The sequence below is a fragment of the Pseudonaja textilis genome, chromosome Z (genome assembly GCF_049901715.1).
Source record: "Pseudonaja textilis isolate UNSWEBS1 chromosome Z, rPseTex1.2, whole genome shotgun sequence".
Classification (NCBI taxonomy): Eukaryota; Metazoa; Chordata; class Lepidosauria; order Squamata; family Elapidae; genus Pseudonaja; species Pseudonaja textilis.
This window is the reverse complement of record NC_142008.1, coordinates 18778913-18802298: the sequence shown is the minus strand read 5'-3', so window position 1 is coordinate 18802298 and position 23386 is coordinate 18778913. Positions and strand designations below refer to the sequence as shown.

At 34.8% G+C, this 23386-nt stretch overlaps 1 protein-coding gene across 5 annotated transcripts in view; it reads right to left on the bottom strand.

Moving 5' to 3' along the window:
• Window positions 1–23386, bottom strand: part of MPP7 (MAGUK p55 scaffold protein 7) — a 77481-nt gene that overhangs the window by 15403 nt on the left and 38692 nt on the right. For 4 of the 5 annotated variants that reach the window (XM_026710029.2, XM_026710030.2, XM_087916874.1 and 1 more), the window contains 7 exons: window positions 21424–21504; window positions 14877–15008; window positions 13586–13667; window positions 12551–12636; window positions 11784–11858; window positions 11379–11575; window positions 10413–10477 (listed from right to left, as the gene is read on the bottom strand). In XM_026710029.2, the coding sequence (XP_026565814.1) occupies window positions 10413–10477; window positions 11379–11575; window positions 11784–11858; window positions 12551–12636; window positions 13586–13667; window positions 14877–15008; window positions 21424–21504 (718 nt within the window). Of the gene's footprint in view, window positions 1–5657; window positions 5700–6929; window positions 6951–10412; window positions 10478–11378; window positions 11576–11783; window positions 11859–12550; window positions 12637–13585; window positions 13668–14876; window positions 15009–21423; window positions 21505–23386 lie in introns of all 5 variants that reach the window. The other variant, XM_087916873.1, reaches the window with a different exon arrangement.

Sequence of the window (23386 nt, the reverse complement as noted above, 5' to 3'; positions counted from 1 at the left end):
CACAAGAATTTTTATACATTTATGGGCTTGATAGTTGTAGGCATGCTTCTTATTTAATCAATAACACTAACTGCATAATCTATTGTTGCCAAATCAATGCAGTAGAAATTCGAATGGCAAAGCATTTATTGGTGAAAGCTTAAACTGGTGGAAACTTAAAAACAAAGATCTGATGAAAATGTCACACTTTAAAGTCAGAAAAAGGCTTATTATTAACATAGGAACATAGGAAAACATAGGAACAGGAAAGGGGTGTGCATGTGTAACCAATATGTTATTCTACCTATAGTAAATAGAGTGAACACCACTCTTCAGAGAAGCTAAGATCATTGAGGGTGAGTGAACATGTCCAAATATTCCCTCTGCTCAACTGTTTTCTAAGACTTATGCTTTTTTTTTATATCCAGAAATAAATTATCAATCTATCATTCACTTAAACAGAGAACATGGAAATAAAAGAAAGACAGAATTTCAATTAGGGGACATAGTAGAAAATCAAAACCATTTTATATACTGTAATGTTGAAAGTATATATTTTGCTTTGAAACTGAAATATATATTTAGATTGGGCAAGTTAGACATTTAAGAAATATGAAACATAAACTCAAATCAATATAATTGGGATGGGAGTGCGGACAACTTCTACAGGTTCACAGAGGCATAAGCAATGGTTTTCCCTGTGACACTATGAGAACAAACTTGAATTATGAATAAGCAGGAGAGAAAGACCATGGATGTTTTTAAACTAAAAATATCATGGATAGCTTAAACAAACTAGCAATAGACAGACAATCAAACAAATGGATCAAAGAACAAGTCAATCCAGAATTCTCACTTGAATTTTGAATGATTAAACTTTGGACACACCAAGTCTGTAAAAAGTTGAGAATAACAGATAATCAGGGTTGGAAAGAACCTTGTAGGTCATCTGCTCCAACCCCTCGCCCAAGCAGGAGACCCTACACCATTTCTGACAAATGGCAGTCCAATCTCTTCTTGAAGGTCTCAAGTGATAATGCTCCCACAACTTCCGAGGGCAAGGTGTTCCATTGGTTGTTCTCACTGTCAGAAAGTTTCTCCTTATTTCCAGGTTAAATCTCTCCTTGTTCAGTTTCCATCATTATTCCTTGTCTGGCCTTCGGGTGCTTTAGAAAAAAGCTTGATCCCCTCCTCTCTGTGGCAGCCCCTCAAATATTGGAAGACTGCTATCATGTCTCCCCTGGTCCTTCTCTTCACTTGACTAGCCATGCTCAGTTTCTGTAACCTTTCTTCATATGTTTTAGTCTCCAGCCCCCTAGTCATCCTGGTTGCTCTTTTCTGTACTTTTTCTAGAGTCTCAACATCTTTTTTATAATGTGGTGACCAAAACTGGATAAAGTACTCGAGGTGTGGTCTAAGGCTTTAGAGAGTGGTATTAGTACTCACTTGGTCTTGATTCTATCCCTATTAATGCAATTTAGGATTGCATTGGCTTTTGGGGCTGCTGCTGCACACTACTGCCTCATATTTAGCTGGTTGTCCACTAAGACGCCAAGATCCCTCTCACAGTTACTGCTAATGAACTTGATTTCACCCAGTCTATATGTGTACTTTTGGTTTTTCTTGCCTAAGTGTAGGACTTTACTTTTCCCAACACTGAATTTCATTTTGTTAGATATGGCCCAGTGTTCTAGTCTGTCAAGATCCATCTGGATCTTGAGCCTATCTTTTTGGGTGTTAGCTATTCCTGCCAGCTTGCAGTATCATGTGCAAATTTGGTAAGTTCCCCTTCTATTCCTTCATCTAAGTCGTTAATGACTGAACAGTACTGGGCCTAAGACAGAAGCTATCTGTTGTGCTATCTATTCCACTTTTTTCTAGCTTACTAAGTAGGTTGTGGTCTACTTTGTTGGATGCCTTGCTGAAATCTAAATGTATTACGTCCACAGTATTTTGTTTGTCTACTAATTTAGTCACTATGTTGAAGAATGAAATAAGATTGGTTTGGCATGATCTGTTTTTAACAAATCCATGCTGACTGCTAATTATTACTTTACTTGTTTCTAGTTGTTGGCAGAACTGGTTTTTTATTATCTTTTTCAGTAGGTATTCAGCAGGTATTGATATTAGGCTGATTGGTCTATAGTTTCCTGGGTCTGTTTTTTTTTTCTCCTTTTTTGAAGATGGGAACCACATCAGCTCTTTCCCAATCCTCTGGTAGTTCCCCGGTGCTCCAGGATTTTTGAAAGAAATGGTGCGGTGGTTCTGAGATGACCTCTGCCAGTTCCTTTAAAAGTCTGGGATGTAATCCATCAGGCCCTGGTAATTTGTGTTCATCAAGATCAGACAGGTGTTCTCTTATGATTTTTTTTGCTTATTTTAATTTTTATTTCTGATTTGTCTTTTACAATAATATTTTGGGTGAGTTGAGCTTCTTTTTGCGTGAAGACCGATGCAAAGAATGAGTTAAGCAGTTCTGCTTTCTCTCTGTTGCCTGTTACTTCCTTTCTTCTCTCTTTAGTGGACCGACTATTTCCTTGATTTTTTTCTTGTTAAAGAAAAGAAAGAGAAGAAGAGGATGACCAGCAGAAAGGTGGGTGGAACTTACTATAGTGGTAAAGAGTACACCACCAGAAAACCAGAACCGGGTTGATTGTCATAGGAAAAAAAATCTGCAGTTTCTAAGAGTAGACTATCTTGATAGCACATGGTCAATCAATCCAACAGAGGAAATAAATTCCAAAACCACCAAAATGGTAAGTAACTTAAATAACATTTCTCCATAGTGCTGAAGTTACGATGCTACTTCATGATATACTGAAATTCCTGAGGCATTGGGGGGGGGGGTACTCTTGCCAACCCCATCCAGATTTCAACACAAAGCAATTATACTCAGAGAAAAAAGAAAATGGCTACAATTTGATCCAATAAGTCTCCGTCCCAGCATGAAAATTCTTCTCTTTTTCATTTGGCCTCAACTTTCCAGAAAGTACAGCTATTTTGCTGCAAGTTTAGGCTCATTGCCAGTTCTAAAGTGCATAGCTGAAGAAAAGCAAACTCTTCCCTAAAGGGCTTTGTCCCACATAATGTCAAAGAAAGACCCTGAAAAGTCAGCTCCTATATGCAGAAACCTCATCGTTTCCCCCCATTTCTCCAGCAGCCTACAGCACAACAGATTTTACAGAAATGTTTATGTCTGCTTTTCAACTAACATTTCACAGCCAATACATCCAATGAGGTTTTTTTAAAAAAAAAATGTTTTATGAATAATTCAGACACTAAGAACAGAAGCAAGACTAAACATTTTCCAGCTTCAGAAAGGATGCCATTTACGTTTACAGCTTAGATCTCAAGAATCCTTTGAAGTTTGCATAAATGCACATACTGAACACATCCATGAGCATAGAAACTTAAAATAATATATCACCAATAGCAGTTTACACACTTGACTTTTTGGCCTTCCATAACAAACCATGTACCCGAACACAGCAAAGCAATATACAAAACGTGCTCAGCACTTACTAAAATGCAAGGTTTATTATTGGAGAACTGCAAAATTTAAACATTTGAATCCCACACAGAAATAAATATATAAACAAACTTGCTTTCAAATTTGAGGATAAACAAAAATCACTCAAATTTAAATACTATCTTCTAAGATTTCGTGCTAGGAATGTAAGTTATATAATGATAAAACAAAACTGCGTTCCTCATTACAGGAAATGTGTAATAATGTGTTTTATTGTTGCTTTATATATTTGGTTTAAAGATTGTTTTAACTGATCATCTACATACTAATAAATTATAGGGCCCAGGTTTTAATCTTTATAATATTTACTTATAAAAATATTACCCTCACTGATAATAATACATCAAATAACATTGTAAAAAATGCACAAAATGTAACTTGTATGCAATATTCATAATAGGAAACTGAATCAAAGCTTTATACAGCAACACACACAAAGTATTAAGTAATGCACATGAAAAATCATTTTGCTTTGAATATTAAGAAAGTCTAATAAGAAAAATGTGAGTTAAAATTATAAGTACCTAAACCTCAGCTTGTAAGAAAATATCTATTACAATGGAAGAAGAAACAATATCTAATACCTAAATATGACTGCTATGGCCAGTGGCATATACCTATTAGATGAATGAATTCACATGGAAACAAACCTGCCCAGCTACCTATCTTATGAAAATATTCACATTGTAAGGTTTTTTTTTTCCCCCAGGAAGCAACTATTTTTTCCCTATTTTGCAGTGGTCAAATTCTATTCTAGATCAGGGATCTCCAACCTTGGCAATTTAAGAAGTGCGGACTTCAACTCCCAGAATTCCTCAGCCAGCAGGGAGTTGAAGCCTACAAGTCTTAAAATTGCCAAGGTTAGAGACCCCTGTTCTAGATGATCATCATGCCCTCTAAGGTAGACTCTTCAGCTTGTAAAGATTATAAAGAGGAAGGGAACAACTCCCCCCATTGGCAAATGTGGAATATTTTTCCACTGCAGTATGTCTGTCTGTCAGTCAGTCAATATTACTTAACACTATTTTTGAGCCAATAGTGTTGTAGCCAATGAAGTATGGTTAAATATAATGAATTGGTACATGAACTAGTAGAAGTTCTAGTCGCTATGTAAAACACTCCTATTGGATGATTAGGATAGGATGCAAACAAATATTAACACATTGTTATTCAAATGCATTTTTTTTTGAAACAAGTTGATTTACATTGATAAAAGCTGAACAACTGCATAGGTCTCTATATCTTCAACCAATTACAGGGACCATGGAAGCCCATCAATCAAGCTGTACTATTGATGAATACAGAACACGTATGTACAATCTGAAGCCCATGGGTGCATGCAACCCTTGACAGCTAATATGACCCCAAAAGATTGTACATTTTTAATATTACTACCTGATTTTTCGTGTTTATATACATTAATGATGACAAAAAAGTCCCTTTGCATTGTACAGTCTTCTTCATATATTGGTGCTAATTTCTGTAAACTGCTTCATTTGCTATAAACAAGCTAATTCTGCATAATTTTCTGTTGCATCAGTAGTTCTCAACTTTTTCTTCACCACAGATCCCCTTTAAATACATTTTGTGACCATGGACCACTAAGACTTAACTCAAAATTTAAATCATTTCTTCATGCCTTAGTGGATTCCCTGAGACATTGTGGTCCCCCAAGGTCCATTGCTTTTAAAAACTTATGTCTTTAAAAGACCTGTCATGATTTTATTTAAATTATTATTATATTGTGTACATACCTAACTTCTTTCTAATATGCGTATACAAACAAACAAGATATTGATCATATTGCTGAAGGAATTTCCAATGATAGTATTTCCTGAAACAGGAGGGCAGGGATGAATCAGACCAATACTAACTTCAAATGTAATTGAAATGTTGTAATAAATAATTCTAAAAAAAAATAAGTCACTTTCTTCACAAATTAAAGAAAATATTTCAATAATTTCCCTATTTCTAAATTAATAAAATAGATTACTTTTAATAGATTGAGCCTTTGTGTCCAATCCAGTGAGCCATTTTTTATTCTAATAGTTTTAAAGCATGCAGTGATGCCAATTTGTTACCTGTAAATTTGTAGCCCATCCAGGAAAAAGCTGGGAAAGAAAAGAGTCTTATGTAAGCAACGGCTCACCTATAAGGGCTCCACTGTTGTGACCAGCACATTCAACTTCCTCTGGATGAAGTGTAAAAGCATACAGAACAAAAGCCAAGAAATAAAGCAGAATAGTTAGATGCCCAGCCATAAATGCAAAGGAAGTGTTACTTCAGAATGACAATCGTATAAAGCTTAGCATGAAAAGCCTTCGATAAATCATTGTTTAAAAATAAATCAGCATATTTTTCTATAGTTGAGTAAGAGGTTCTTCAACACAGCAACATGCATACTCTGTGGCTTTATTGCCTTTTTGTGATAGAAATTTAAAGCTTTAGCAGAAGGTAAAAATAGTAGCTGAAGCAAATATGAAATTATTTACAAAGAATATCAAAGAAGTTTTATGTTTGGCTCAATGGATCAGACAGAAAGGGTTTCTGATGAACATATAGCCCATTTGCTCAATCCAAAATATTTCACGCTTGTCATAATATGCCAGAGCTCTCTTGACAAAGCAGATTGTAGTTTTTTTAGTTATAACAAACAGTTGATTTGGTGAATTAATGACTTGCAATTGTTATGTATTCTGCAAATGACAGCAGTACAGCAGTTTAAAAAGAAGGAAAAAAAACCCTGTAAATTGACAAAATAGGTTCTAAAATTATGTCGCTGAAATCTGCAATGGAAAAAGACTTTTTAAAGAATCATGCAACAGCAACGACTCTATCTTTTAGCCAACTGTGGTGTTTTGAATGAATGCACCTGCTTATTATCTTATGGGTTTTTTTTCAGTAACACTCAAATAAATTACAACAAATTAAGCCAAAGCCTGCAAATTCAATCCATATACCAAAACATATTTCTACAGGATGATTTTTTCTTTCCAGAGCACTGTTAGGTGGGAAGAGAATATGGAGGGAATATAATAAATAGAAAAGGCACATCCAGCAATGAGTAATACCCCATGCCTTACCCCACAGTTATCCTCATGCGTGCATGTTACCTTTCATATGGCCACCTTGCTTACACGACAGCTCAGATTTGGAACTGTATTGCAATATCTAAATTGCTAGTCTGTATCACTAAATATGCGGTTACAAGCCACATTTATTTTACTAATTGCTTCTAAAGTGGAGATGCCTTAATTAATCTAGCTTCCAGACCATCTCTACCACCAAGCAGCGAAATGTACATGTGTACCTTCAATTTTCCCTGAAAAGCAAAAAAGGGGAAAAACAGGAGGCAAAATTACACAGACTGAGAACACAGTAAAAGAATGAAAAATTTAAAATGCAGAAGAAAGACACCTACCACACTCAACTGTTTCCTCAGCTTAGAAGAGCCAAAAAACAAACAAGCAGACATGATTTATTTAAAATAATATTTTCAGCAAATAATAAAAAAACTATGAAAGAAAACATATAATTGAGTAGCATTGAGAATGCATTAAGAACGTAATTCTAAGTAGTTTTCATTGGGAAGTAGGTTCCCAAAGTTTGCTCTTGTTAATTGATGAAACATCTGTTGTGGGACAGCCGCTACTAGAGAAATGCTTAGCCTGTTAATTTGCCAGAATCTGTTTTCTCTCATTAACAAAGCATTCAGCTGAGACAGAAGAGAAGGTAGCTTTTTTTTTTTTGGCGGAAATAGTTATTTGTTTACTTTAAGTATGATGTTGAACTACCAAGAGTATTATACTAATATTATGGCACCTTCAATCACACAATTATATCATAAATTCATTACCTAACTGCCCCCCTTATGATCTGGAAGTCAAATAACATGTTCAAATTCCTTAAGGCCAGGGCTGTACAAAGAGTTCCTAACAGGGAACCCGGTACCTGTTTTTCTGTAAGATGTTTATTGTTTCCATATTTAGAGCTGTCAATGAATTGTCAACTAATATTTGGCAATAGGGCAAATTTGGCAATTCCTGCTATACTGGAGCTCATTTTGTTAGAATGAGTGAAAAGAATTCCAAGACACTTGGACTTTCTTCTTCTTTTCTCTGAATATGTTTCACTTCTCATCCAATAAGCTTTTTCGGTTCAGTTTTAGCTTAATTTAGAACTCAAGATTTAGAACTTCCTGGTAAGAAATGAAATGTTTTCAAAGGAAAAAAAACCAAGAAAGTTCTGTTGCCTTTTGGAAAAAGCAGCTTGGGACTACCATGCTCTCTACAGAATTAAAAGGAAAATTAATATGCAAAAAAGAGGGTGGGGAATGAAATGAATAAAAGAGTGTGATTAAACAAATGTCCCATGCATTATTTAAAAAGACATTGACACAATTTATTTTTAAAGTACAAATGTCTTCTGAGGGATCAGACAGATAATTATGTATGTAGAACAAACAACATTTCCAGTCCAATTCCTTTTTCTGAAAAACTAAGAATTTTCCACACATGCACCATTTGGAAGGCATGGGTGATGTATAATATTTTTCCAATAAACTTTAGGAAAAGTCAAAGTATCTTTTAATTTATAATATATTTTATTACTGAGTATCAAACCACTAAGATCATAAATCAACCTAGACCATGTGTACACAAAGCATTAAAAATATCTTTCAATTGTAGTGCAACTTTAGGATCTTAGACAAAGTTTAAGCCTTTAGAGACATGATTCAATTTAGTGACAGCAATAAATAAAGCATTTTCAAAACATAAACTTTACAATTATGTCACAAAAACAATTTGTGCAAGAAAATATCAAAGGGTGAATACTATGTTTTTAAAAAGAGAATACTTATGATAGAAGCATGGTGCTCATCAAATTGAAGGGGAAAAATCAGACTAAAATTATTTTGCTATAATTGTAAACATGAAAAAAATCTCAATTCAGTAACAGGAGGAAAGAATCATTTTTGAGATAAAAGGGACATTTTGCTAACTGAACAAGACAGTATTTTACAAGAAAAATGAATTAACAGATTTTAAATTTAATAGAAGTTTTGCTATCAGCTATGCCAGCTTATAGATTTGGTTTTACTCTCAGATTTAATAAAATATGTAATTTTAAGTCTTGTTTGAATATTGCCCCTTGAATTTAACATCTGCTCATGAGATAAGATCTGGCCAAATGATGAACTGTTTTTATTTCTTGAAAGGGCACATGAGATCTAAAATAACCACAACAAAAAGAAAAGATGATTATGCTGAATGACTGTAAGAACTATAGATCCAAGTCCTCAGGAGAAACCATCAAATGGATAACATGCAATTGGGACACCACATATTTACATACATGAATCTAGGTACTAGGGGCTACTATATGAAACAAAGGTTAGTCCTTTGTGAGGCCTGATAAGTTTCTGAACTCTTTTTTTTTGGGGGGGGGGTGTGATTGTATTTTCCAGAAATTTATGATTAATCAATTTCTGGGCTTAGTTACTGTTCAAACCTTGTCTGAAAATCAACACAATTTATTTCTTCAAATCCAGAATTTCAATGAAACATTAGTAACAGCTGAACAAATGCTAGAGCAGAGATGTCAAACTCATGTCATCACAGCGAACTTTGGGGACTTTTTCTCCCTTTGCTAAACTGATGTAGGCTTGGCCAGCATGTGAGACATCCTGCCTACAGGCTAGGAGTTTGACAGCCCTGTGCTAGAGGCTGGACTGCTTGGTAGGCTGGTATCATTATTGTTCTTTCCTGCGTAATGTCAACTCGTAAAGCATTCCTTTTTCATGAGTTAATTAGGGCAATCGCCCGAATCCTGACTGATAACTCATATAGGAGTCCCTTGGTGTTCTGAGCGTGGCTGTTTTCTTGTAGACATTTCATTATCCAAACTAGGTAATATCAACAGTGCTAGTGATAATAAGACATATATTAATGGAAGTTTTTATTTACTTATTTCTATTTCTGATAGCATGAGGAAAATAAGATTAAGCATCTCTTGATCTCAAAATGTTTATTGATTTATGGAATTTGTTCTTAAGCATGGCTGGCTTAGCTTCATCAAATTATCCATGTTTTTCAACCTCTTATTTTCTTATATATCCTATCATCAAACTTGGAAGCTGACAAAATGAAAATTGGCGAAACATGGAACATAGTGCCTAGGTAGATAATGAGAATGAGAACATAATAAACCAAAGATTAATTACAAAAATTAAATATTTTCACACTATAGAACAAAAGCTTTAGGAAAATAGAATAATAATAGGCTTGATGAAGTATTTCTACCAACTCCAGCATGGAAAAGAATAGTGGAAATATAGCATTTATTTACAACGTTCAGTCAGTGAAGTGGAAAAGCAATACACAAATATGATATGACTCTAGATGTGATAAATATTTTTATCATAACAATTATTTTTTAAAATAGTGCATATTTACAATTTAGTAGTAACTACATTACAGAATGTTTCTTTTTGGAATTAAAACTAATTAACCTGGAATTTTAAAAAGAATGGTACATTAATAGAGCTTTTTAAATCAGGGATGTCAAACTGGCAGCCTGCGGGCCAGATGCATCAAGCGCGGATCATGCCCACCCCAACTCTGCAAAGGCAAAAATGATACCTCATGTGAAGGCAATGTGATGCGGTGAGTTTGACACCTGTGGTTTAAATGATTGAGGAAACAATCTATTTCCTACATTTATTTTCTTTTCTTTATCATAGTAAAAGTATATACTTTAAGGTCTGGTATCAGAAGCAAAACCAGCAATTTTTCTTATACTATAGAGAGGTTTGGGTCTAAAGAATGAATAGCATCATTCCTTTATTGGGTGGACCTAAGTAATTTGTAAATGCAAAAAGCAAGTTGTGTAGCAACAGACTTACATGATTTCTTATTTGAAATCTTCAAGGGCCGAAATTGTACATCTGATCTTCTTAAAGCAAGTCTCCTATCAAGTAATTTGAGAAGGGGAAGAAAACAAAACTTAAGCTCTTTTATTTTTACTGCTCTTTTGGTATTAATAAATATGTACAGGTAGTTCTCAAGTCATGATCACAATTGAACTGAAAATTTCTATTGCTAAGCAAGACCATGGTTTTGCTTCATTTTTAGACCTTTCTTCCCACAGTTGTTAAGTGAATCACTGCAGTTGTTAGGCTAGTAACAGGGTTTTTCAATAAATAAGGCATCCCCACTGACTTTGCTTGTTAGTAGGTCACAAAAGTTGATCACATGACCCCCCCAGCACACCGCAATCATTATATATACGAGTCAGTTGCCATGCGTCTGAATTTTTGATCATGGAAATGCTGCAATGATCTTAAAAGAGTCATAAATCACTTTCTTCAGTGCCGTTTTAACTTTGAATTGTCACTAAATGAATGGTTGTAAGTCGAGGACTATCTGTATTTTTGTGTGGAGTTTTTTTTTTTTAAATCACCCAGAATTTTAAAAGACATTATAATAAACAGAGCAGTTTATTTAAATTCTCCTAAAATAAATTCTGGAGTCGTCTTCTTTTTAAGGAAGTGGTAACATTGTCTTAACACATCAGCACATTCTACAAGTATTGGTGTAGATACTGGTGTCGTCTTTTCCATCTGTTTTATTCTCACAAACAAGATTATCATGTTCTGTCACGTTTATCATTATCAATATAAGCAGCTGAATAATAACCAATTAAACCATTGTTTTTAAAACTTGGCTACTTTAAGAACTCACGGAATTCCCTAGCCGGCATACCAAGTTCAGGCTTTATCCTGCATTCCAGAACAGCTCTAATAGTTATACTGATCACATTTTTAAGTGTTGGGGATTGGGGATAGAAACTCAGTTCAGTAATAACATACCTTTCCTGGAAGTGTTTTGAAGGAACTAAGCCTGCTCTGGGATTGGCATCACTTTCCAGCTTGGCCTGCCACCAGGTTGCATCATCTTGGCTCATGATTTGAAGAATATCACCTTTTCTGAAAGGAAGTCCAGCTTCTTTGCAGGGAATTGCTTTATCTTCACTGGGATTATAGTCAAAAAGAGCTTTCATGAAGATCTGCAGAAAATAATACATTTTTTTACACGGAGTTATTTAAAATCTAAGGAATTCTTTTGTTGTTATTGTTGCTTGTTATAAAATAAGTTTAATATAGTGATAAAATTTTATATATATATAGATTGAACAGCCATTTAAGTGTGTGCGCGCAAGTAAGTTTACACAGCCATCACATGAAGAATCTTAGTTGAATCCAACAAGTGTTTACCTTGCCTTCTTTTGATGAGTTTTCTTCTTTGATACTGGGTATAATCTTAAATGTAATGGCTCCTTGGGACAGAGACTAAAATATGTAAATATAAATTACTAAATTATATAGTTAAAAACAAAACAGAAGACATAATAAATTGAATCTGCATCTGATTCCAGTTCAATTCCTATTCTTTTATAGCAAACAATTTTGATCTATTGTACATGCATTAAATCTCTCTTTTCTATCAGAGGGTTTTATAAATTTATATAATATTATGTAATTTGTTTATAATTTAGAAGATGATAGCTATTTATCAGATATATACCATAAACATATTATAAAGATTTACTCAATAAATTATTTCCTTGAATCTTAAGTCTGCACGGAATAGAAATAATTAATTAACTCAAGAGTGTATAACTTCTCCAAAAGCCAGTAACAGATCTTTCAGGTATGATATGACCCAATTTTTTGCACTATGGAGAGAAAAATTTAACCTAAGGAACAACATTGGGAGGAGACTTATTTTAAATAAGTATTTTTTGTGTTGGTCTGAATATATCTATTTTATATTTTATGCAGGTAAAATGAATATACATTTATTAGTTTTGTACTTTTTTTATCAAAAAGTAACTTAGTCATTTCACTTTTTTATGGAGACTGCTTTATACTCTTTTCTTTATAAACATCTAGTAGGAACTTCAGACAATTGCATCAAAAACATCAATATTGAAAAATTAATCTTCTGCATTTTTAAATTAAATATTTTATTTTCAACCTACCAGAATTTGTATAATTTCTTCTGGTTTTTTATCAGCCACTGAAATTCCATTGACTTCCTTTAGCTCGTCACCTACATGAATGAGACCTACGAAACACAGTTATGTAACAGTTAAATAATTCTTATATTAAATGAACCACTGCAACCTGAACATTTTTCAAGCCATGCTCTTTCCAACTAAACATTAGCTTTTCTTCTTCACAAGCCTAGTTGTGTACTGATGATTTATATATGTGTGTGTGTATATGTGCTCATGTGTGTCTATATCAACAAGGGATTATATCCAACATTAAGCTGATTAACTTCCCTAACCACTTCATCACCAGATAGCCCCTAAAATTTTCTGAACTAGTTTTTTTAAGGGCTGGGAGGCAATTATGAAAGTGATTGCTTTTGGCAGAGTTGAAAACTGCTAACTGGAATTGGCTAGCTGCATCTTCAGAAGAAGAAACTTCATTGATTAATGGAATGACATTAGACAGAACCAAAGATAGTGAAATTCTTTTTCAATAAACATTCTCCAATACTGTATATACTGTGTTATTTTGGCAAGTTTATAAAAACCTCTTTGTTATCAAGCAGAATTTCTAATTATTAATATATTAGGTGTACAATCTACATGAAATGTGAAGTATTATTGTAAAGTGGCAGGAATAACTTGATATAGAAACTGATTTTCCAACTGACAACATCCTCTCCCTCCTTTTCTTTAAAGTACTGCAATAATAGTAATAATAATAGTAATAACAACAACAACAACAATAATAATAATGTCATCACCATGGGTGAATAGGCAACAATATAAATTCAATAAATAAACGAATGAATGAATGAATGAATGAATGAAATACAATACACAATATTATGGTTGTACATCTGCTCCAATAATCCATACCTGATAAAAAATGAATTACATTCCATGATACTTTAAAACACAGTAAGATCCAATTAATAGTTTTTACTTGATTTAACATTTAAAAAGTTGGCAATTAAATCCTGCATTCAATATCTGTAACTGTAGTTTAAAAATTCTTACCGCTTCGGTCTGCCGCTCCTCCACGCATTATCCGAGCCACAACAACAGCTCCTGTGGTTTCATCCCTTTTAATAGTAGCTCCCTTTAAAAATAAATTTAAGAATTACTATAAAATTAAAGTTGAACCACATGAAACAATTTTCTAGATGCTGTTTTGGGGTAAGTTGAAATTTTTAAAATTATTGCTGCTGTTATTATTAGTTCTTCCATTTGATTTCTACCAAATTCATCTTGAATTTGGTAAAAATCAATTGGAAGAACTAATAATAACAGCAGCAATAGTTAAAAATTAAGTGAAAATGATTAAAAATTGAACATCTCTTGGAAATGATCAATTTCATGGTTTTTGGATCGAACATCTTACCAGTTTATATTTAATTATAACTAAACAGCTAAATGAAGTATTGCATAAGAGACATCAATGATTGGTTATTAATTGGCAGAACTTACTGGGTTTTTAAAAAAAAAAAAGCAAAACAAGGTCATACCAGGAAACTGTAGGCCAATAACATGCTTGACTACAATATTTAAATTATTCCCAGGCACAATAATGAACAACATCCAAGATTATTTAGAAGAAAATGATAACCATTCAATGAAACAGAACAGAAATTGAAGGAAATGCAGAGGCACAAACGATCAACTTCTGATTCATATTTTGATTTTGAAGAACTGCAAAAGCTAAAAAAACCAATTTACATATGGTGTGGATTGATTATAAAAAGTATTTGATTTATTATACTGTTTGATCATGGGAGGGGAAGGAAAGTAAATAAAAGATAAAAGCTGGAAATGACTGATAACTGGAATTAAAAAAAGAAACTGAAGGCTTTGTTTTGGCTGTTCATCTGAACTAATGTAATCAAGGGCAGAATTGAAAAATCATCAAATGACTCAAAATATAGATTATGCAAGGAGCAGAAGAAACAGTAGATCATAAAGTCAGCTTGTGAATAAGATATTTCAAACTGATATAAAAACAACATAACACATATGGTCTCTTTGGTCTTCTTGGCTCTCTTTGAAAATAAAGATGCAGAATAGAATCAGATTCTGGATCCCGATTCCATTATTTTTTTCTTTAGCTACCTACACAGGATCAGCATGGCTTAAATGTGACTAACTGTTCATCCTGAATTATATGGCAAAGAATGAAAACAATATAAGCTTGGATGGAGTCCAGCTGTTGGTTAGTACAAAACCATGTGATGCCATCAACTCATTTTTAGAATATTAGCCAAATGCTACTGCTATTGCTGCTGCTTATTGTTATTTAAGTGCTAAAACTTACTAGAGGTTCCCTATTTTTTACGAGCCTAATGATTTTCACAGAATCTTCTTCATTATCAATATCGTCAGGCATGGGAGGCAATACAGGATCATAGCTTTTCTCAGCAACAATATCGTGCACAGAAAGCAAAGCCTGCAAAAACAAAGTGGGTTAAAAACAACTGTCAACTAAAAAGCATTAAAAAGTATCTGCATTGGTAATTTACCATTACTGCTGCAGACCTTGATACAGTTTGCATCTCATCAGCAATGATTTGGCACGAAAGTGTCCCTCACAGCTTAGGAACAGTACTTTGTTCCAGAATAAAATCAAAGGAGCTGCATTCTGTATTGTAGAAAGGATGTATTTGTTCAATTTAACAAAACTTCAATACAAATACAAACTTCTAAGACATCAGTGAAGAGAAGCAGAAAACTGGATTCTTTTTGTTCATGAAAAGAAAGAAAATGTTTAATGGTTATGTATATTTTAAGGATCTTGTCTTCACAGGATTGTTATTTTTCCAGATTCACCATCTAAAAGCTATCATTCATATGAACAGAAGAAATTTTGTTTAGGCATATTCATTAATACAAACATGTATCACATTTACAATGTTAAAGCTAGTATGATTCAAATTATTGTATAACCTAATATAAATATTATTGGATTTGTATACCTGATCAAAATAGAACATTTAAAAGCCCATACCATACATAATTGATATTGTTTGGGCAAAGGCATTGGTACCAATGATCATTTCAATGTGTAAGAAAATATATTAAAATATATCCTTAAACTGAATTCAGAACTCAAGAAAACTGCAATCATCATGTTCATTCCAAAAGTATTACAATTAATTAATCAAGGTATGAATACATAGTAGGTCTATTTAACCATTCTATCTCTTTTGTAAACAAGAAACTACCGCAGCTACTGCTGCAGCTTAATACCATAATATATTTACCATTTTAAAACAATGACTGCTGCTGAAATAGTGCTATTTGGAATAATATTACAGTGATTTTTCCTTACCATGGTAATTCTATTTTTACATGTAATTTTTTTTTCTGCATTGAAAGTTTTAAACACTGAACATCTACTCTTCTGCACCAGAAGAATTGGTCTGAAGCTCTTACTATTATGGATATAGTACATATGAAGTTAAACTCTTTTTTCCTTCTTTAAACTAGTTTCCTCTTTTTTGGATTGTTAATATCAGGAGTCTACATATTCTTAAATATCCACTCAAAGAAGCAGCTACTTTATGTCATCTGGTTACAGTACTTATTTTCTTTTCTATGGCACCTCTTTTTCCTCCCTTTCTAATTCAAACCATACTTTCAGAAGGATTTTGAAAATTATTTAATCAGATCCACTTACTTAAAACAGAAAAATCTCTTGATGATTCATAAACATGATACAAAGGTGGCTGCCATATTTTTTTTAGCTTTCCAGTCTAGCTTACAGTCCTGTTAATCCCTGAAAGTCTTCCTTCCAAGTATTAACTGTGCCTGATCCTGCTGTTTTTTGAGCCCACAGAAGGTCATCAGTAAGTCTTTCAAATAAAAACAATTAAATTAGAGAGTCTTTAAAAATCTCCAACAGTATAGTAAGCATGACAGATGATACTGCTGTAGCAACATCTAGTTAATCAATTTTTAAAGTTCTAAAAAAAGCTTTCAAATGGTAGAGGAGAAAAACTGAAAACAAATTCTGAAAAGAAGAAGCAAATTTGAAGCAGATGCCCATTATAAGCCACCTAATGGGTATACTGTATGAAAAAGTAAAAAATAAGCCAATGGCAAGCCACTGCGCTCCCTCCCTCCGAGGAGGGATGGGATGAGAGCAGCCACTGAAGCCATTGTTCAGCAAATGAACAAGAACTATGCAAAGAAGACCCATAGAAAAGACGTCAATGTTCCGACTAACGAACCCAAGCAAATCAGATCTGAGATCTCTCTCAGAGAACTTATTGGCACATCATATTGGCACGATTAAATGTAAAACCAACTCTAAATATTCCCCGTGGTTTCAGAATAGTTAAAATAGTAAATGATCCCCTCCCCAAGTATCACACGTCACATTGTCCAATTAGGTTAATTGGCGGGCTCTTTAGGCACTCCTCTCCATCTTCATCTGACATATGTGGAGATGATCTTGGTTCCCATGAGACAGTTCTGTGTTGTGTCTGACAATGTATTCCAGCCTCCTTCACCACCACCTCATGCTCCCCATAATGTGTGACAACTGAGAAACAACAAAATGGCTTCTGACAGTTTGAACTTGACAAATCCACAAAATAGAAGATAAGAGAGCTGAAGGACAGGTAAGTCAAATGAAACAGAAATAAATAGCAAAAAGGCAGCTGAAACAAAAAATACAGTTGGGTGTGTGTAACAATAACAGGAAATTTGGATAGTTGGCCCTGCCCCTAACAAATAACACTCCTGACAAATGAGTTATGGCCACCATCAGACTGGTGATGTTATCGTTGACTCCAGGAAACAGTTTTCATTCAGTATCCAGACTACAGGAAGTCCTTGACTTACAACAGTTCATCTAGTGACTGTTCAAAATTACAATAGCACTGAAAAAAATGACTCATGACTGTTTTTCAGAGTTACAACATTTGCAGCCTCCCCATGATCATGTAATCAAAATACAGATGCTTGGCAACTGATTAATATTTAATACTGTTGCTGTGTCCCAAGGTCATGTGATCATCTTTTACACCCTTCTGACAAGCAGAGTCAATGGAGAAGCCAGATTCACAGAACCGGCAACTGCAGTGATTCACTTAACAACTGAAGTAAGCATGGTCGTAAAATGGGGCTTAACTCAGTTAGCAAATGTATCACTTAACAGAAATGTGGGGCTCAATTGTGGTCATGTCAAGGACTACCTGTATTGAAGTCACACAACTATGGGACAGTGTGGGCAGAAAGGATTAGGAGAATTGGACCAAAGGAAAAACAATTTGGATAATTTAAATAATTACATGTTGTAAAAAAGAATGCTAAAAGTATTTTTTTTATTTAGAACACAGTATTGGAATAATTGGACAGACTATAGAATAGTAAATAAAATAGAACTGAGTATAGAGTAAAACAGAAGAACAACACAGGATAACAGGAAGAATAATTGCTGGGAATAAAACAAAATAAACTTTGCATTGTTTTGCGACAGACAGACAGACATAGTAGATAAATAGAAAGGGAAAGATTTTTTTTTGGTCTTGATACATATGGACATACATACATGCAGGCTAGGTGACTACAGGTAGTCCTTGACTTACAACAGTGACTGTTTGAAGTTACAACAGCAGTCCCTGAAAAGGGGACTTATGACCATTTTCACACTTATGACCGTTGCAGCATCCCCGTGGTCATGGGATTTATATTCGAATGCTTGACAACTGAGTCACACTTATGACAGTTGCAGCCTCCCAGGGTTATGCAATCCCCTTTTGCGACCTTCTGACAAGAGATTGTACCGCTTTCTGTCAGAACTGTACAGGGTCTCCTGTTAGGGTGGGGGCTTGGACTACATGACCTAAAAGATCCCATCCAACTCTGTTATTCTGTTAGGGTTCACTTAACAACCCTGTTACTCAGTGGTGGGATGCTGCTAGTGTAACAACCGGTTTGGTGATCAGCTTTCCCCCAAAAAAGTACCTGCTATGTTACTACTGGGGAAATAACACAGCTGACGAAAGGCAATCAACTCTGCCGCGGCAATCAGCTGAGAGGATATAGGTAAGCACAGCGCAGGAGGGGATCGTTGGAGCAAACTGGTTTGCTGCCAGCTGATCGTCAGAGCTAGGGGTTCGTCCAAGCTAGTCCGAACCAGGAGAATCCCACCCCTGCTGTTATTAATTTAACAACTGCAGGGATTCAGTTATCAAATGTGGCAAGAAAAGTAGAAAAATGGGGCAAAACTCACTTAACAAATTTCTCACTTAGCAACATAAATTTTGGGCTCAATTGTGGTCGTAAGTTGAGGACTAACCTGTACAGTATTCATTTAGAAACTTTTAAACATAAAGATTTACAGTATGTTTTGGCATGATATGACAGTAGTCCAGCATATACCCATATTGTGTTCAAATTTATTTCATTAAACAACTTACTGGAAATGAGTAAGCAACTATAACCAGTAAGATAACAAAATTGCATGGGAATCAAACTACTCTGCTGAAGCAGGGAAAAGAACAAGATAGCATAAAAGTTAAAAAAAAAAACACCTCCATTGTTCCATAAAAATAACTCTACTTTTTTTTTTTTAAACTCTGTATTACTTTAAGGATTCAACTGTTCTGGTTTTCTTTCCTGAGCAACCCAAAGACCGCGTGATTCATTTTTTAGCTTTTTGCCATTCTCAAAATTTAAGATTTGTTACTTGATATATTTGCACTGATTTTCAAATTTATCTACAGCAACCTGACTGCCAACTATCTAACAATTGTGATATAAGAAGTCTATGCTTTTCCTGAAATACTCCCAAAAATCATTCACCAACTGGAACCAAATTGGAACATTTCACCCTGATAAATAAAGCTCTTTCTCTTTCCTAAAACATAAAATTAATTCAGTGCACTGCTAATCGCACGAGGCAGCAATGCTTCAGTTGTTATTAACACTGATGCAGGAAAGCATTCTACATTAGCCACACACATGCCAATTTTCCTTTGGATACAAACCAATCCCATTATCATTGTAATGCCTCAAACGATTCATCTGAATGCTATGCTTTTGGCCTATGTACATCACCAAATTGCATTTAGGAAGCATACTGTTTCTACTGTTTTTCACAACTTTAATTTTAATCCACATATTTTGGAAGGAGAAACGTCTACTTCAGCAGAAACTGCAAAAACCAATTAACTAAGAATCTCCCAAACTAGGTCACTCTAAACCAAGAACAATCATCACCACATGATGGGGCTTAGCAAGGAAGAACTTACCAGATAAATTTGAAAAAGTTGAAAAGGTGAATTCTTTTTCAAAATCAACTGGATTCAAGACCACATGATGGACATATTCAAATAATTTTCTTGGCAGCAATATTAAATATGGAAATATGAGGTTGTCATTTCCATGTCTAGCCAACAAGTCTTGTAATTCTTAAAGGTCTCCTACTAGATGGACCCCACCCTGCCTAGTTCCTAAGCCAGATAAATTTGTGTACTTGTATGAATGATAGCATAGTTGAATTCAGAGTTAGTTAGTAATACAAACTGAACTTAGCTCTTGCTGAAATGAAAACCAGCGAGAGGTTAATAAGGGTGAATCGAGACCCAACACAATAATTGGATTAACACATAATAAACCATGGCTTATTTATCCTTCCTTTACTTAATATATTACAATTGGTAAAGTTCATATATTATTTACTTTTCATTTGGGCAGATCTACACAACTGCTATGCCAAAACAAATGACATTATGGCTTATACAATGTGAGAGCCCAATATTCGAACTGCAAGAACTGCAATGGCATTTCACACTTACAAACCAAGGTGAAGGAAGAAATGCAGATTCAGTGAGAGCAGTGGTGAGATTCAGCTGGTTTGCACCAGTTCTGGTGAACATGTTGTTAAATTAACCCCCCTCACTATCAAAGTAGATCCTGGGCGCTCTGCTTCAATGGAGAAATGGGCAGCAGAGTGGCTGGTGTGTGGGAAGGAAAAGGCCACTTTCCTTCTTTCTTCTCCCTGCTCCTCCTCTTTCCCTTGTGCTGGCTACTCTATTGCCCGTTTCTCCATTGCAGTGCCCAGGATCCATTTGATAGCTGGGGAAGGGTAATTTAACAACTGATTCGCCCAGGGTCAGGTTGGCTGTTGCGGGAGGCTCGTCTTGCATGTGCAGCAGAGCTGGAGGATAGAGATGGACCATGCCTCCCATGACAACCAACTAGACCCTGGGAGAACCAGTTGTTAAATTTGAATCCCACCACTTACTGAGAGCTTTTATGTGTGTAACACATTTACATATACATTTATGTTAATTTGACTCGAAGGTTCCTTGCTGTAAGACACAGTTGAATGACTTACAGGATCGAATAAGCTGACTGGATTCTCTTCAATTGTCTGGTAAATTTTGGATCTGTTTTGCACCACAGTAAGATCTGCACATAGAGACCGGATGGCCATTTATCCAAACTGCTTTAGCATAATGAACAAGCACTTGAACTAGATGACCTCTGAGATCCTTTCCAAAGTTGATATTACTCTAAGAACGTAGCAAGATTTGGCTTAATAGCAATAAAGACAGTCTTTCATATACAGATTTTGGATGGTAGCAATGAAATGAATTTTTTGCTAGAAATTTATGTTTTAATACTTTATTGCTTTTTAATCTGTCTATATGGTATAAGATACAAAATATATCATTAAGTTGCAATGAATGCATTATATTATAAATCTTTTTCTCTGCCTTCAGCATTTTATTCTAGCAATTCTGCACATACATACGGACACAAGAATGTTCATAGAAATGTCACCGTACTTTGAAAACTGATGAGCGAGCAATTCTGCAGGTTAACAGGTACAAACCACACACCCTTACCTTGAGACTGGGTTTGGATAGCAGCTGCAAGAGTTCTCTGATCTCGTTGTTTAGTGGTTTATTCTGTAGTTCTTCAGCCAGCTGTGAAGGAAATTAAAATGACCCAAAGAATATTAGCGAATGCATTGTTTTATTCAATGTGTTGATGACAACCCAAAATCAGTTTGTTCAAATTTATTACTTTCAAGTAGTTTTAGCATGAAGAAAAACAGATAATCAATCACTGCTCTTCATTTTCTGTTCTTTGCACTATATTCTGGGCAAGTCTTTCAACTGAATTTGACTTAGGTTGACCATTTCTGGCAGCAGCACCCAGATCACATTCTGATTTATAGCAATGAGAGCAAATCCCAGAACACTCATCTAAGTGAATGGTCCTTTGCATGCAAACAAAGCAATGCTTGTAAAAATGGTTGGATCAAATTTATAGCTGTCTATAAAAACTAGCTTGTAAGTGAAGAGATGAAATATACTGCTTCCAAAAAACCCACAGTAGCTTTTTTGTTTAGAGCTGGAATGCAGAATCATGCATTTCTGTTGTGTTACTACTCCAGATTTTATTATGTTTGTATACAAGAAGCAAATGTCTTGTTTAGTGTATGACAAGTGAATCACAGAAATGTAGCTAAGAGTCAAATCACCAGATATTCAAGCGTTCAAAAGCCTGAACAGTCTTTGAAAATTAACTCAACTATGTCAGAATATAATCCAAAGTAGTGATCTAGATAATATAGCAAGAAGCTCTAAGTTCATAGAACAATGACCGCATTCTTGTTATACAACAATACAGATGCTACAGGAAAGAACTTATTTTTGTAAATTCATGATCATAGGAGCTAGTATTCTGGAATCATCCAGTTCAACAATTATGAATCTGTAATTACAAAACTGTTATTTTCACACCTTCCCTACTCCCTTTTATTTAGACATGTTTAAATAAAAATACATGAAAATATCAGTCTACAATAAAAATACAGCACTGTATCAAAAATTGTCATTAGGTATGCATCACTATATGTATTTATCCTTTAAATCAGTTTATTTTTTCTCGCACCTTGTATTTTGTCATAATTTACACAACTATGCACGCAATCAGAAGATATTATTACTAAAAATTCTAAGTAACACCAGAGAAGAAATGGTAAACTGAAGACAATCCTACTAAAAACAGAGCTAATAAACAGATTGAAATGAAGAATTAGAAAGCAGACTGTCTCTTTATAATTCTTCTCCAGTGTGGTCTCTGATGGATTTACTGACTGGGAGATGAAGAAACAGCAATCTTGCTCAAACCATGGTTGGCGTATCTAAAATGACATTGGGTTTGCATGTAGATAATCCTCAATTTATGATCACAATTAGGATTGGAATCTCCATCAGTGAGCAAAGTGGTTGTTTCAATGAGATGCCATGTGATTTCTTTGCTCAATAGCAAAATCCTGGCTCTCCCAGTCGTAAAGCAACTTCATAAGTTAAGTGGATGAAGTAAAAGAACAAAGGAAAACAGGAAGGTCCCTCCATGAGCAGAAGGGGAACTCTTGTGGTGTGGCACAGAAATGGAGCCTGGATCTTCAGGATTCCCACTTCATTTTTCCAGTTCAGCGCAGGAGTTCCCTTCCAGGCATGGATGAGGTGGGGTAAACTCCTGCACTCTTAAAGATCCGAACTTCATTTCTGGAGCCAGATGAAGGATTTCTGCATTTCCTGTGTGAAGAGGAGGGGAGGCAGGGAACAATACCTTGAAACCCTGATACTTTTCCCGACTGTTTTCCCACTGACTTTCTAAAGACGTCAGCAGAAAAGATTGCAAATTATGACCACATGATTATAAGGCACTTGACAACTGATTGTATGAAAAGGTAGCCAAGCACATAGATCTCAATTATGTGAGCTGGGGATGCCTGGCATTTTATAATAGCTGAAAATACCCTTTCTGAGCCATTGTTAAGTTTGAACAGTCATT